The 13381-nt window shown below is 39.2% G+C and overlaps 1 protein-coding gene across 2 annotated transcripts in view; it reads right to left on the reverse strand.

The window, feature by feature from the left end:
- neurl1ab (neuralized E3 ubiquitin protein ligase 1Ab) overlaps positions 1-13135 on the reverse strand; it is a 29424-nt gene extending 16289 nt beyond the window's left edge. For both annotated transcript variants that reach the window (XM_062430747.1, XM_062430746.1), the window contains exons 1-3: positions 13102-13135; positions 7707-7948; positions 5807-6128 (exon numbers count right to left, since the gene is read on the reverse strand). In XM_062430747.1, coding sequence (XP_062286731.1) covers positions 5807-6128; positions 7707-7948; positions 13102-13135 — 598 coding nt within the window. The remainder of the gene's footprint in view (positions 1-5806; positions 6129-7706; positions 7949-13101) is intronic.
- Positions 13136-13381: the final 246 nt, after the last annotated feature.

Genomic DNA, 13381 nt, shown 5'->3' on the forward strand with positions numbered 1-13381 from the left:
TTACCTTCATTGTTATTTGAGTTAAACACCAGACTGACTCCATGCTGTATCTGGCCACTTGTGTCAGACTGCAACTATCTGACCTCTCTATATTTAAAACCATTTTATCCACAAATCAAGACTTTGTGAAACTCCACATAATCTATGTTGACAAGTGAAACAATAAGTGAGATGTGTAGCGAGTGAGCGTGGGCATTTAAAAATAGACACAAAGAAAGGAAAGTACCGCACAATCAGGTTTAGTCAATATGTTGGTGGAGTGCAGAATTTTCCAGTATCTCCCTGCTTCTCATTCTTTTCATCTGTTGACATAAAGGTATGAATCAAAAGATCAGAGATATTTTAACTTCTAAGAGATGATTTCTGTTTTACTTTTAGTAAGATGAGGACCATGTGATAACAAAAGCTTAAAAAAGGTTTCAGATATAGTGACCATATAATGCAAGTGTGCACTAATGAATTTAAAATGAGTCTACAGCCATGGTAGCTGTTAGATATGCTGTGATGTTTTGCAGGTAATGTTTACCATCTTAGTTTAATGTGTTAATATGCAAAAATGTGCTAATTAACGTTCAAAACAAGGAACAATAAGGGGTGATGGGAATCTAATTAGTTTTGTAGAAATTTAAATTATGACATAACTTTCATGGACGCCCATTCAATAATCTGTTTCACAAAAAAAACCAAAAACAAATTGTTAACTTTATGACAATCTCAAGGTGCTAAATTGAAAAAGGGGGGATCAAAAAAAGTCAGGATTCTTCATCTTCTGGAGACCATGAATGTCTGGAAATCCATCCAATAGTTGTTGAGATAGATTGAGATATAGACTGACATTGCCATCTATGTTCTGCAGCATCTTTCGAAACTGTTAGCTCTGTCTCCTGAGGTTGAAATGTTAATGATGTCTCTCAAAATGTTGCGTGAAAAGTATACTGTACAGCAGGTTTTCCATGCCGTGATGCTCTACAGGACTAATGTATCGCAATGCCGTGTACTCAGATGATTGATGTCAACACCCTCCTCTTAATCACCTGAGAGGTACGCAGCCTCTTGGCAGTCTGGCAGACATTTTGGATTCTTCTCTAATGACTAGAGAGACAGGTTGCAGATGATGTTAGCTGACGCCGGTCTCACGGATCACTACCGTTCTGTCAGTGATTAAGTGACTCATCTACCTCTAGTAAACAAACCCCCAGTAGAGCATCTTGCATCCATCAAAAGATGCCTTTGACTCGCTCCGCTTATCTAACTTGGAAGGAATCCATCATACCTGTACAAAACGGTGGATGCTGTGTGGTCTCTCGGGATTCTTCCCATAAACAAACACATTCTGTTAAGTCTGCAAACATACATGTGTAAAGGGATAACTGTGATTCCCCATTACTTTTTTTTTCACTGCGGGAAGGTATACCATTCCCATATGTGTTTCGCTTCAGGGAAATTAAACTGAAAACTTTTGCAAGTTATCTTTGACCTGATTTCTGGAGCTTCTACAACAAACAACCTGCTGAAACTCAAAAGCTGAGAAGTTAAAAACTAAAAAAAACAAAACCTGAAAAGTAACCATTAAACCTTTATATTTTTTAAATATGTTTGTTAGGGAGATAGTGTTTTTGTTTCAAAATGTTCTGTCCTTATAACATTGCTTGGATGAACAGAGAAACAGAGACGTGTGAAAATACAGCTGACAAATTGAGCTTTGAGACATATAATACACTCTAAGAAACCTTTTGTCAGTCCCTCTAAAGGGCTTATATGTCTCTGTGTACCGCCACAGATGCTCAACAGCACAATCTGTTCTGTACATAGCCCAAGCAAGGCACTTCAGTCTTTATTGATAGCTGCGTGAGTAGGACAAGTGTGGTGATGTAACAGATCTTTCTTAAATTGCATGGGCAGCATTGTTGGTCTGGACAACCCCCGAGGCTCAGTTTGATTTCAGCAGATTAATTTAGCCTCCTCTCTTACGCAACACCATCTCAGCTTTCAAGCAGTCTCACTGATCTCAGGATCGCCTTTGACTCCTTGCATGGGTGGCTAGCTACTGAACTGCACTCCCTTGATAGCAGCTTACAGAAGAAACAACACTGCTCTTAAATAGATCCTTAAACAGTAGAATAAAACTTGACAGCAGGAAAAAGGTTTGGCGGCATGCAACTTTGAGAGACAGCAATGGATAGCATATCTGATGAATTCTTTAACACAGCATGCAAGGTTGTAAAGGATCAATCAGACACCACGGTATGAGAGTCCTGTGGAGCATGTGTTTGATGTGGATTATCCACAGGCTAAAAAAAACAAAAAAACAACAAACTTTTGACAGTAACCCTGCTAAAATGGATCACTTTCATAGTAGGTCACTGAAAAAGAGCTTTAAAAAATATACTTGTGAAGAAAAAAAAGACGTTTTTTTTTTTTACACTGATGCAACTTAAATCGTGGGTTGAGAATGAATTTCAGCCTCTAGGTTTAGAAAACATTGCTCACTCTAGGATGGATTAGTTCAAGCAAAATAGTCAAACCACAATCAAGATTTTTATTAAAACAGCAATGACACATTGTGCCTGCAACATTGTCCTCAGTAGAGGTCTATAACTGGTGGTTCAGTGCAGAAAAATTGTGACAGTTATGTGTGCTGGGACACTTTTATAATTCATCTATGAAATATGAAAAGGAAGGAAGCTATTCACAGAAAGGACGTGATGAGATCCATTTATGCTTCATAAGGCCACATGGGTCTTAAATAAGGGAGAGTAAAGGTTGGTTGGGCTGAGCCATAAACTGTTGATAAAGATGGACAACATGTCTTCACCTCCTGCTGCTATGCAAAAGTGAAGCCAAAATATCTCCTTTCCAGGAGCTGCCATCTTACTTGTGTCATATCATTTGCAACCAGAGTCTGCACATTAGAGCAGTGGTGGGATATCTGCCCTCAGGACCCGCCCCCTCAATTTGACTGACAGCTATCCTGTCACCAAGAGGAGCTGCCATGGAGAGGTAAACCAGCCAAAACCAGCAAATAACTAGCAGCTAAAGCTAGTAGGGAATCCCAAATGAAAATGTACATGCTACTGCTGTAGTCAATGAGCTTGTCGGACGAAGGTTTGAGGGCGGCTGTCAATCATGACGTCACATCCCTTTTTGTATTGTCAAATAACTAATTGAAAACAAACTTCTCAGAACAATAAGCATTTGAACATACGTCAGCATGATACTGGCTCATGTCCTGTCTGATATCATGGAGGGCAGCCATCAGGTGATGATTGAGATATTTTGGCTTCACTTTTGGGGAGCTGCTGTCATGTTATCCATCTTTATATATACAGGGCCTTTCTCAATACCATGTACAGCAGTGTTTGAACTTGTGTACTTGGAAGTTTGGAATTGCTAATTCAACTCAGGAGTACAAATTGTCTGAGAACGGAATGACGCAGTACAATTATTCTGCAATTGGAACAGCAGCGTACTTGCTGACAGCAACAGCTCAGCTTAAAAACAACTACCTGACTGTACTATGTCAAAATAATCTCAACTCAAAGCTCCACAAACACTTTTTTTCCTCACAAAAAATTACCTCATGGACAGAAACATGCAGTAAATTGTGTTATTCAGTATGTAATGTAGCTATAGTAAAAACCTAAACTGTAAGTTAATGAAAATAAATTTAAAATCTGTTCATTTTACTACAGTTTTATTTATTGAAATGTGGTGATATCTATACATATAGAACCCCAGAGGCAGCGCTGTTGTTTTATCCAGTAAAAACATGAAGCTTCACTTTACTTTCAGACAAACTAATGTGGCAGCAATAATGATTAGATTTCATCCGTGACACTAACATTTATCTTCCAAAAGGAATTATGTTTCACAAGAACACAAGTACAGACAAGAACGCCGATTGAGAAAGGCCTACCGTCTATGGACTTAGCTGTGTCAGCTGGGAAATTAGGTCACAACACAAGAATGGTTAAGCTTAGAGAAACAACAGTTAAATGTTATGGGGAAGAGGAGATACGCTATCACTACTCATATTTTCATTTTCTCAACATAAACTAAATGAACGTGAAATTCTAAAAACACTGTTACATTATCTCACTTACTCAGCAATGTATATTACTTGAGTCAACGACTTATTTTCTCTTCAAATCTTACTGTCTGGCGCATTTATCTCAAAAGCCAAATCAAGGTCACCCATCCAAACCATTCTCTACACTCCACAGAGCTCATTCACAGCTCCACGCTCCATTTGTCTCCTGCAAAAAAACAACAACAACTGCTACAGACCTGTAATTCCCACCTGGACAGATTGTGTGATAACTTGCCCACAACAGGTGAAATCTGGCCCAATTTATCAGCTGGTGTAGCATTAATATCGGACCCTAGTGTAAGCATCATTAAGAATCAAAATGCGTCCTTCTGTTAAAGGAAAATGTGCACATGTGCCAGTTCGCAACACCAGACTTTGATGTGTCCGCCCATATTTCAGAGACTAAGTGCTTGCTGAACTGCAGCCAACTGCTTAGACAATACTGGGCCTTTGAGATATACCATGCTCTTGACTGGTGACGCTCTCGGGCTATAGAGGAAAGCTGATAGCCAAGTGATCCTTCAGCTGACTGAGGGCCGAGGCTTTTCTTTTTAAGCCATCAATGTAGGGATAAAGGTGATCAATGTGGGAAAACCAGAGTAGAAATTGTGGGATTTAGGGGTGCTGGCCTCATTCACAGGCAAAACAGTAGCAAAAGTTACACTTGTGGGAAAATCTTGGTTTTCATTTTAAAATGGCAAAACATTAAATACACAAATCAGTGTTTGGATATAATATTATACTATGGCTGTACATGACAATTTGTTTTAGGCTGTCACACGTCACATGAAGTCGAATTTGGACTTGGACCCAAAGAGTGAGACATTCCACTGGTTTGATTGTCTTGGAAAAACACCCCAGACATGTCATTACCTGACATCATCCCTCCTCTTGTCTGTCCTCTTGGGATGACCAACACACTCCTCTTGTTCTCCGACAAGAGCTGTGTACTGGTCAGCACCACAAGGCCAGTGAACCCCAGATAGTCGCACTCCGGCGCTGGATACCAAACAGCCCATCATGAGATAGCACGCTTCTCGCTGTCAACCACACCGCAAGAAATGAGGTTAAATGGCACTATCTCCACAATATGGGAGCCTCTTCTATTTTTATTAACGGTGCTGACAGCCTCTATTCCAAGATGAGAGGCAGGGCAATTCTTGGAAATGGTTACACAGTAAATAAGTACTGAGGCGTCCACAAGAACTCCTATTTATCTATTTTGCATTGTTTTCAAAAATTGGACACAGCTGTTTTCAACGCACGATGTGTTTCATAAATGCATTTCAAGCTACCATGAAAACATACTTCAGATAATTCAAAGCAGTGAAAAACTGCTGTTAATGATTGGAGAGGACCTGTTTGCTCTTAATTTCTTTGATGTAATGACCCTTTAAACAGCACGGTGAAATTGTTAGAATGGATTTCAGACATTTTGAAATTCCCCCTTAGGGAGACTTCTTTGATACTAACGACCGTGGTAACTATACAATCTACCTAATCTCCCACCATCTTTTTCCACTGAGCTATTTTGGTGGGTGTGGGAAAAGGAGAGCAGCTGTAGGTAACATCACCTTATAACCGCTCACTTTCAAAGTATCAGACGTAAAAAAAAAAAAGAAATCTCCCAGTCTAAAAAAAGCAGCCGAAAGCTCGTGATAACTTCTCAATTCAAACTGAGTTACTGTTTCCAGAAAGAACATAATCTGGACTCACCTAGCAGCTGGACCCCCCTGGTTAGGCCGTAGACATCTATGAGAGCCCATAAAGGTTCAGAGACATGAACCCCGCTGAAGAACAGCATGGGGCTAGCATCATTCATTCGGTAGAACACCCGGCCCTTCTTGTCCACCCAGAAGGAGATTACGTTCCCCTCATTTGAGAGCTCCTCCGGCAGAGCTTTAGCCCAGAAGCCGCTCTGAGAGACCAGATCGGGACAGGCGTACTTCGGTAGGGTGTCTGGGTTGATCCTGGACGGGTCTTTGGATGTAAAACCAAGACGCAGAGCACCGCTCCAGCAGCACTGCTTTTTAGTGATCTGGAGAGTACAAATTGAATTCAACTTGATCATTTTTTACATTTAATTTTCTCTTTGTGGTGTTAACAATAAAATAAAAACAACAGATTCATTTAAAAAAACTAAGACTAGTGTAGGTACCTTAGTATGTCTATCATCTGCAAACAATTTTTGTCTCTATTTACTTTGCATTTACTGTGCAAGATAACAGTATTCCTCACATGGCAATGCTTGCCCTGCTCTCTCACTTTCGAGACATAGATGGCCTGATAGGTGAAGTGGAAACTTGTTCTAAGCTGCTGCTTTGGCCCACACAAAGAGAGAGAGAGAGAGAGAGAGAGAGAGAGAAAGAGAGAAAAGAAAACAGTAGAGCAAAGTGGTGGGATGAAGAGAGAGAGTGAGAGGCAGGGGAGGTAGAAGAAAATTAAAAACACAAAGAATGGAGGAGAGAGGAGAGGGAGAGACATACAGTAGGAGGACTTTGCTCTTCATCATAGTCAAATTTAGCGTGTCCTTGCTACTTTACAAATATTACAAAGTTCAGTGTATACTAATTAGGGCTGCACCCTAATTAGTACACAGTCGGTGTACATTACAATAACAGGATAACACAGATAGATTTGTTAATTTATTCTTGTTTGGTTTTATTTATTCTTTTTTTTCATATTTATAGAGAGATACAGAAGTAGGCCTGTGCTGTTGAAAAAGAGATGGCAGCTATTTAATAGTGGGCAATGTTGTTTATTTAGAGTTCAATTTAAACAGAAATACATGTGTGCTGCCTGTCTCTTTATTCCAATAAATCCATATGGTAGCCCCCACGTTATATGTCAGCAATTCAGATCTTGCATCATATGCAGCTGTCTTTTATTTTATCTTTTTAAATGATCAAAATATGTTCCCATGACTGTGTTGCATTTGGCTATGTTAATGTGGTCAAAGTCATCACTGAAATTCATGCCAATGGATTTTCTGATTGCCACATAGTCTATGTGGAAAAAAGGAGCAAATAGTCAAATCTCCATATTGAACAGCCACATTTGTTTCAGCAGAGTCACGTACAGACCTAGAATTAATGTTGGCATTAGTACACAATAACTTCATGAACTGTTGTGTTGTTTGTTCAGTAACATTTTTTACAGGATACAAGGGAAGTTATCAAAATGCCCCATTATATAAATATGAATTGCAAGTGATGTTTACATATTGAACGCACATGATGGCATCATGTCTCACAAATGATTTTTTGGTGAAACGGGTCCCTGATTTATAAAAACAACATCACAAATGGTAAGTAAAAAAGGTATTTTCTAATGATTTATTAGCTTGATTATTTCCTTTTTCTGTCACAGCAGCAGTTGCACTTCTCAAGTAGTTCCTACATTTTCCTAACAGGTTGCACCAGAGCACAATGTGTCCATCAGTGCCTCGCTCAGAAATTGATTGTTTTTAATCACCATGCTGATTTTTCTGTTGACTTCTTTTTGTTATTTTTTCCCCGATGCAAAGATTGCATTCTCTAAACAGGCTCAGAATAAGCAAACACTGTGGTATGGGATTGGGACATATCAGCTAGTGATTGCCATTTATCTTCCTTACCTTCAGCCGAACTTGCTCATATACAGCAATAGGTCTGTTGCTAAAGGTGATAGCGTTACAGAAGCTGGCCTGTCTCTTGACGGTCCTCTGGGACATGTCCATGACGATCTGCGAGCCCTTGGTGCTGGGGTGGAAGAGCAGAGGAAATGACGACAGACTGCTGCATGGCTGAATGGGCAGACAGCATTTAGGCTTGTGATGGCATCGGTGGGATGTGGCAGGAAAAGGCCCATTCAGAGAATCTATGAGGAGAAACAAGAGTCAATATGAATTTGTCAGCTATGCTTAGCTTGATCAACAGGTGGTGACCAGAAAATGCATCACTGAATTAATTCTTCTTGGTGCATAATTTAGAGTAAAGTAACTGCATTTCAGATTAGATTAGAATATTAGATCATTGCCTGTTGTGACCTGCTGTCACATGTCTTTTCATCTTACATATGTTACGTGTCAAATTCAGTGAAAATACATTTAAATAATCTAATACTTGGGTTCTGTTTCCAGCCTCTTAAGGTAGATAAGTGCAACCACACACCTACGGTGTAGAAAAGAAAGAACAATATACAAGGTGATTACATACAAAAATATCCTTGGATGGGAAAAAAAATACAAGGACAGGCTTGCTCTCATTGTTACGTAATTAAGGAGAAAATTGCAGCTGTGAGAAGTTCATACAAAATGCTCTAATTTCAGTAAATTGTATATTTCCAGTAAAAAGTCACTTTGTGTTATTCTACAGTTTGCCAAATTTGAAACCGGTTAGTGTTTCCTCTGTGGTCAGGTCTGTGCTGGAACACATTTGTACAATAATAAGTAGAGAGGAGGAAATGGAGCAGGAGAAATAGGAGGCGCACTAACAATGACTACCCGGCATGTACAGTAAGGTGCAACAACACCACACATCCAAACAGCTCTTAATAGCTAAATTAGCACTGCACAAAGCAACCTTTGGGGAGTCACTTATGTATATGTTATCAGGCTGATATGTTCAAAACAGCTCTTATAAGAGAGGCTGTTACATGAAATCCAGCTGTGGCTTATTTTTGAATAAGTGCATATCACTTGCAATATACTGTAATACAGTCAAGTATGTACTAGCTGCCCAATGATTAAAAAAAAAAGAAAATAAACAGAGCAGCTTTTGTGATATTTAGTGTGCTTTGTTGCACAGGAAGTGGTAAAATAAGCGCAGACCCACAGGAGAAGCAGTCTTTTTCCATTTTTCCCATGTGACATGTGAATCACCACTGCTCCCACTTACCGTAACTCATAATGTACCTAAATCGTTTTTTTGTTGTTGTTGTTTTTTGGTTTTACAATGCTTTTCATGAGGACAAACCCACATTTCTCTTTGCAAAGGTCACAGTGGCGTGGTGCAGGAGGCATTTTCTCAGAGACATTGGGTTCTCGTTAAACATACGGTGAGATGACTTCATGTACAAATCTCATTTAATGTTTTCTGTAATGCAACACTTAAGTCCTCTCTACAATGACATTTAAAGATTTTCCAGCCAAGACTGGAAGCCAAATAAATAATTTAGGCCTAATTAACACTTGTCCTTGAGAGCTGCTTGTATTTTCACACCTAAATTTGGAAGACTGTGTAGGAGCTGCATGTATTTGTGTGTGAGAGAAGAAGACTATACGTGCCACTGCTGAAAGACAGCTATTCTCGCTTTCCTTTGAGGGACCTTGGAGGGTCGAGAGGTTTTACAATGTACCCTGGAGACAAATCAGTTATCACTGTCAGGAGGTTAAAGCTGATCATGTGGCCTGCTAGGCCGGGTCTGATAAAACATCACCACTATTTCGATTTCAGGACAGAGAAATACGTCTGTTCTGTGGACAAAATTTACATCAGAGCTTCAATGATTAATTGATTGGTTGTCAACTATTAAATTAATCAACTATTTTGATAATCAATTAATTGTTTTCAGTCATTTAAAAAAGAAACAAATAATTCTCAGGTTCCAGCTTCTTAAATATTTTCTGGTTTCTTTAGTCCATTTATATTTTCTGAACATCTTTGGGTTGTGGACTGTTGGTCAGGACAATGCAAGACATTTTAGGATGCGAAAAAAAATTCCCTAATAATAGCCCTAATTTACAACCACGGATGTAAAAACTCATAGTTTGTCAGGGTTGAACAAGAAAAGGCTCAAAAAAGAATATAAATAATATATAAATATATAATAATCTAAATATTCTCAATTAGATGTCACATATTTCTGTTGAGTTTCTCCCTATAATCAAATCACAATTGGCGAGGCTATGCCAAGTGCACTGGGCTATGCACAGTGTATTTGTGAAGCTCTTTGCATGTTCTTGTCGCTGCAGAACAATGCTGAATTGTGCTCTATGTACAACAGTGGTCTTAAATGAAGTCATAACAAATCCTTCAACCATATTGCATCTATGATGTCATGTCATACGTGATGTCTTCAGGAAAAATAACAGGGCGGTATTGTACTCCATCAATGACTGGGCCTGAGACTGAATAGAGTATTTCCTGTGAGGTCTGAAAACAGCAGCAACACCTCACACACTTGCATCGGCAGACAGCGTGGCAGTGTGCATGATTCACCACCTAAGCACAGATTTCAATCTATTTTTTTCATTTTCACTGTATTAATATAATTTCTGCAGCAGTGGAATTACATTATTTCCTCAGTAGCAGCTTTATTGACACATCCCAGGCATCTTGGAATAGGTTTACAGCATTTGGAGCATACAGAGGACTATATAAACTGAATAAAGTCAAATTAGTAAATAATGGATAAATAAAAATACCACATTTGATGTAGTTTAAATGACAGCAGAACCAATGATTAGAGCCAAAAGCGCTGATGATAGAGTGGCTGTTGAAGTGTGTTTAAAAAGTAATGCAACCTGACAGAGATGTCATGCTTAACAGTTACCAGAGCCCTGCCATGATAAAGAGAGGTGCCACGACAAACGTCAGATGAGCAACTTAAGGACGGATAATGTTACTTAATGCACCACCGCACACAATGTGACTGCCGCTGCTGTCATTAATTGGAAAGGACAAACACACAGAGACAAAGAACGGCCCTGGCCAGTGTCACCTGGCCTCCTCTGTGTTTTATCCCCAGGCTAGTTCTCAGTACGAAGCCTCAACAGAGGCCCTAATGTGGTGTGACGTTAGTATCAAGGCTCGGCGGCACGTTCTCACAAGACCAGCACTCATAGGCAGCATCCTAAAGAGCCAGAGGGCATGTATGTGATTTTAGCTTTTGCAAATATGTCATAGCTCGTGCCGTTGCAATAAGAAGTAAACAAAAGTGATTCTCAAACACCAGAAAGTTTTAAAACATCTTCCATTAAGTACTGCTGTGACAGTACTGCACTCAAAGCTGATCACTTAAATCTGTTTTTTTTTTTTTTACTGAGTTACTTAAAACGGAAAACACTACATGTATCATATCTCCAGGCAGCTCTTTCTTTTGTACTGTAATGTTAAGTAATGAATCATTATTGCTGCTTGTTTTGGAGGTATTTTCTAAATGAGGGTGTTACAGAAGCCAAAATTGAGGCACGATTTTTGTTGAACAAGAAAACAAGAGCTAGTGGCCCGTTTTACTTCTAAGGTTCAAATGAACTTAATCGCTTTTCATGAAAAATGGTTTAACCTCAAACTATGATTCCCAAACTTCAGTACTACATACACGCACAGATGCCAAATTAGGAGAGGTGGAAGCTGAATGATACATGGGCCCTTGAGCTGGACAGGGGCCCTGGAACATGACAGGGGTTATAGATATTTACAGTTTCAGGTCCCAGACTGAGCTCTTGTCAGGGGGCCAAGAATTTCTAGCAGCACCCCTGCCGGCACTTACATTACTATTCCACACCAGTGGCCACTCAAAATGAAATTTGGATGGATTAGTACAGATTAACCCGAGTCCATTTGTCTGTCTGGTGGACGAGATGTTTTCTTTGCCCAGACTTGTACGCTAGTTAACATCATCACACAGCTTCAAACCAAACATGTATCATCTGCTATACAGCCAAAGGAAAGGAATCAGCTCATCCATCAATATTAGAGCATCCAATCATAAGTGAATTCTGTTGCTTTTCAGTGCTCACTGTTTAAAAATCATTGAAGGCCAAATGAAACATTCAGAAGTGAGCTCCGCCATTCCACAAAACTGGTTTGGACACCACATCTGCTGTCAATCAGAGCTGCTGCTATCAATTATTCTCATCATCTATTAATTAATTAATTGTTTAGTTTATAAAATGTCAGAAAATATGGTGAGATGCCCATAACAAGTAAAGCCCAAGATGACAGCTGACATCTTCATGTTGCTTGTTTGGTTAAAGCAACACTCTAAAAACCCAATAATATATAACGTACTGTCATACCAGAGGAAAGCAGCAAATCCTCACATTTGATAAGGTGGAGACAGAAAATGTCTACCTTATTATTTTCCTTGAGAAATTATTGAAATGATTCACTGACAATAGAAATAGATGCAGACTAATTGATTGATTAACTAATCCTTTCAGTTGTTGCTATACATAAAACAGTAATAGATCACCTGGGCTAATATTTGATTAACTTTTCTTGAGGAAACAATGATGTTTTCTTAATGTCAGAATATAAAGTGAACAGTCAATATCATATTTATGTAACCTAGTAACTAGTTTAATCACACATGCGGCCTGTGTGCATTACTGTTAGAGTACAGATGAAAACTAGGAAACAAAAGTTTCTTGCTTTGCTTGATGACTGTATTAGCAACTTATCAGAAATACTTCAATGTGTCTTCAACTAACTAGATGTAAAAAGTTTCTGAGATACATTTTTTATTGACTGAAACGTGAAAATGTATCATTAAAAATGCACCTGTCAACTACCATCATTTAGAGTTGTGTGATCAATTTATAGCCTCATGAGTTAAAAAATAAAAACATGAAAGAAACATAAAGTCGTTACATTTATTTGTTTACAACTTGCTTACATTCATCAAGCATGCATCACTTTCAGCTTGGCAATGAGGACAGATGACAAGCCAGGTGGAAAAAGTTGTGTGTAGTCTACCAACTTAGTTTCAGTTTGTCCTGTTTGGTGAAACTGTGAGCAGGTTTCACTGAAATTTGCATCTCTGGGATGTTTTATACTATAATGCTGTGAAGGATCATCACATTTTTTGAGAAATACAGTTTATTCTGTTTCCTTTTATTCCAAACCAGTCGTGACTTACAGAAGGTGGTCAAACTCAGCAACTTTCAGTTCTCGTTTATTTTTAGGCTGCCAGGACGCCCACAGTTTTCACTGCAGATTGTTTTCAATCGACACTTAAATTACAGGATCTGTAAATAATATAGATTCAATCCAATCTCCCGGAGCTGTGATGACTGATGTCCTTACCGTACAGGGTATTTCTGGTGATCTGACCTCCCATGGCTGGATGCAAGGTGTGTTTTCACCTTTTCTCTAACTACCAGCGGATCCACAATATTCAAATTCAGCTGCGCGTCCTCAGCGGCGACATTATTATACAGACACGACGCCGTGCTCAACAAAGTCCCGACATTGATTCAGCTGCAGGTTGCATCTGTCCAAAGCCTCAGCATGCAGCCAGCAGCAGCCAACACATTCAGCAGGCGGCAGCTTCCTCCAGTCCGTGCAGAGATCACGCTGAAATTAA

This window comes from Scomber scombrus, chromosome 12, assembly GCF_963691925.1.
Source record: "Scomber scombrus chromosome 12, fScoSco1.1, whole genome shotgun sequence".
Lineage (NCBI taxonomy): Eukaryota > Metazoa > Chordata > Actinopteri > Scombriformes > Scombridae > Scomber > Scomber scombrus.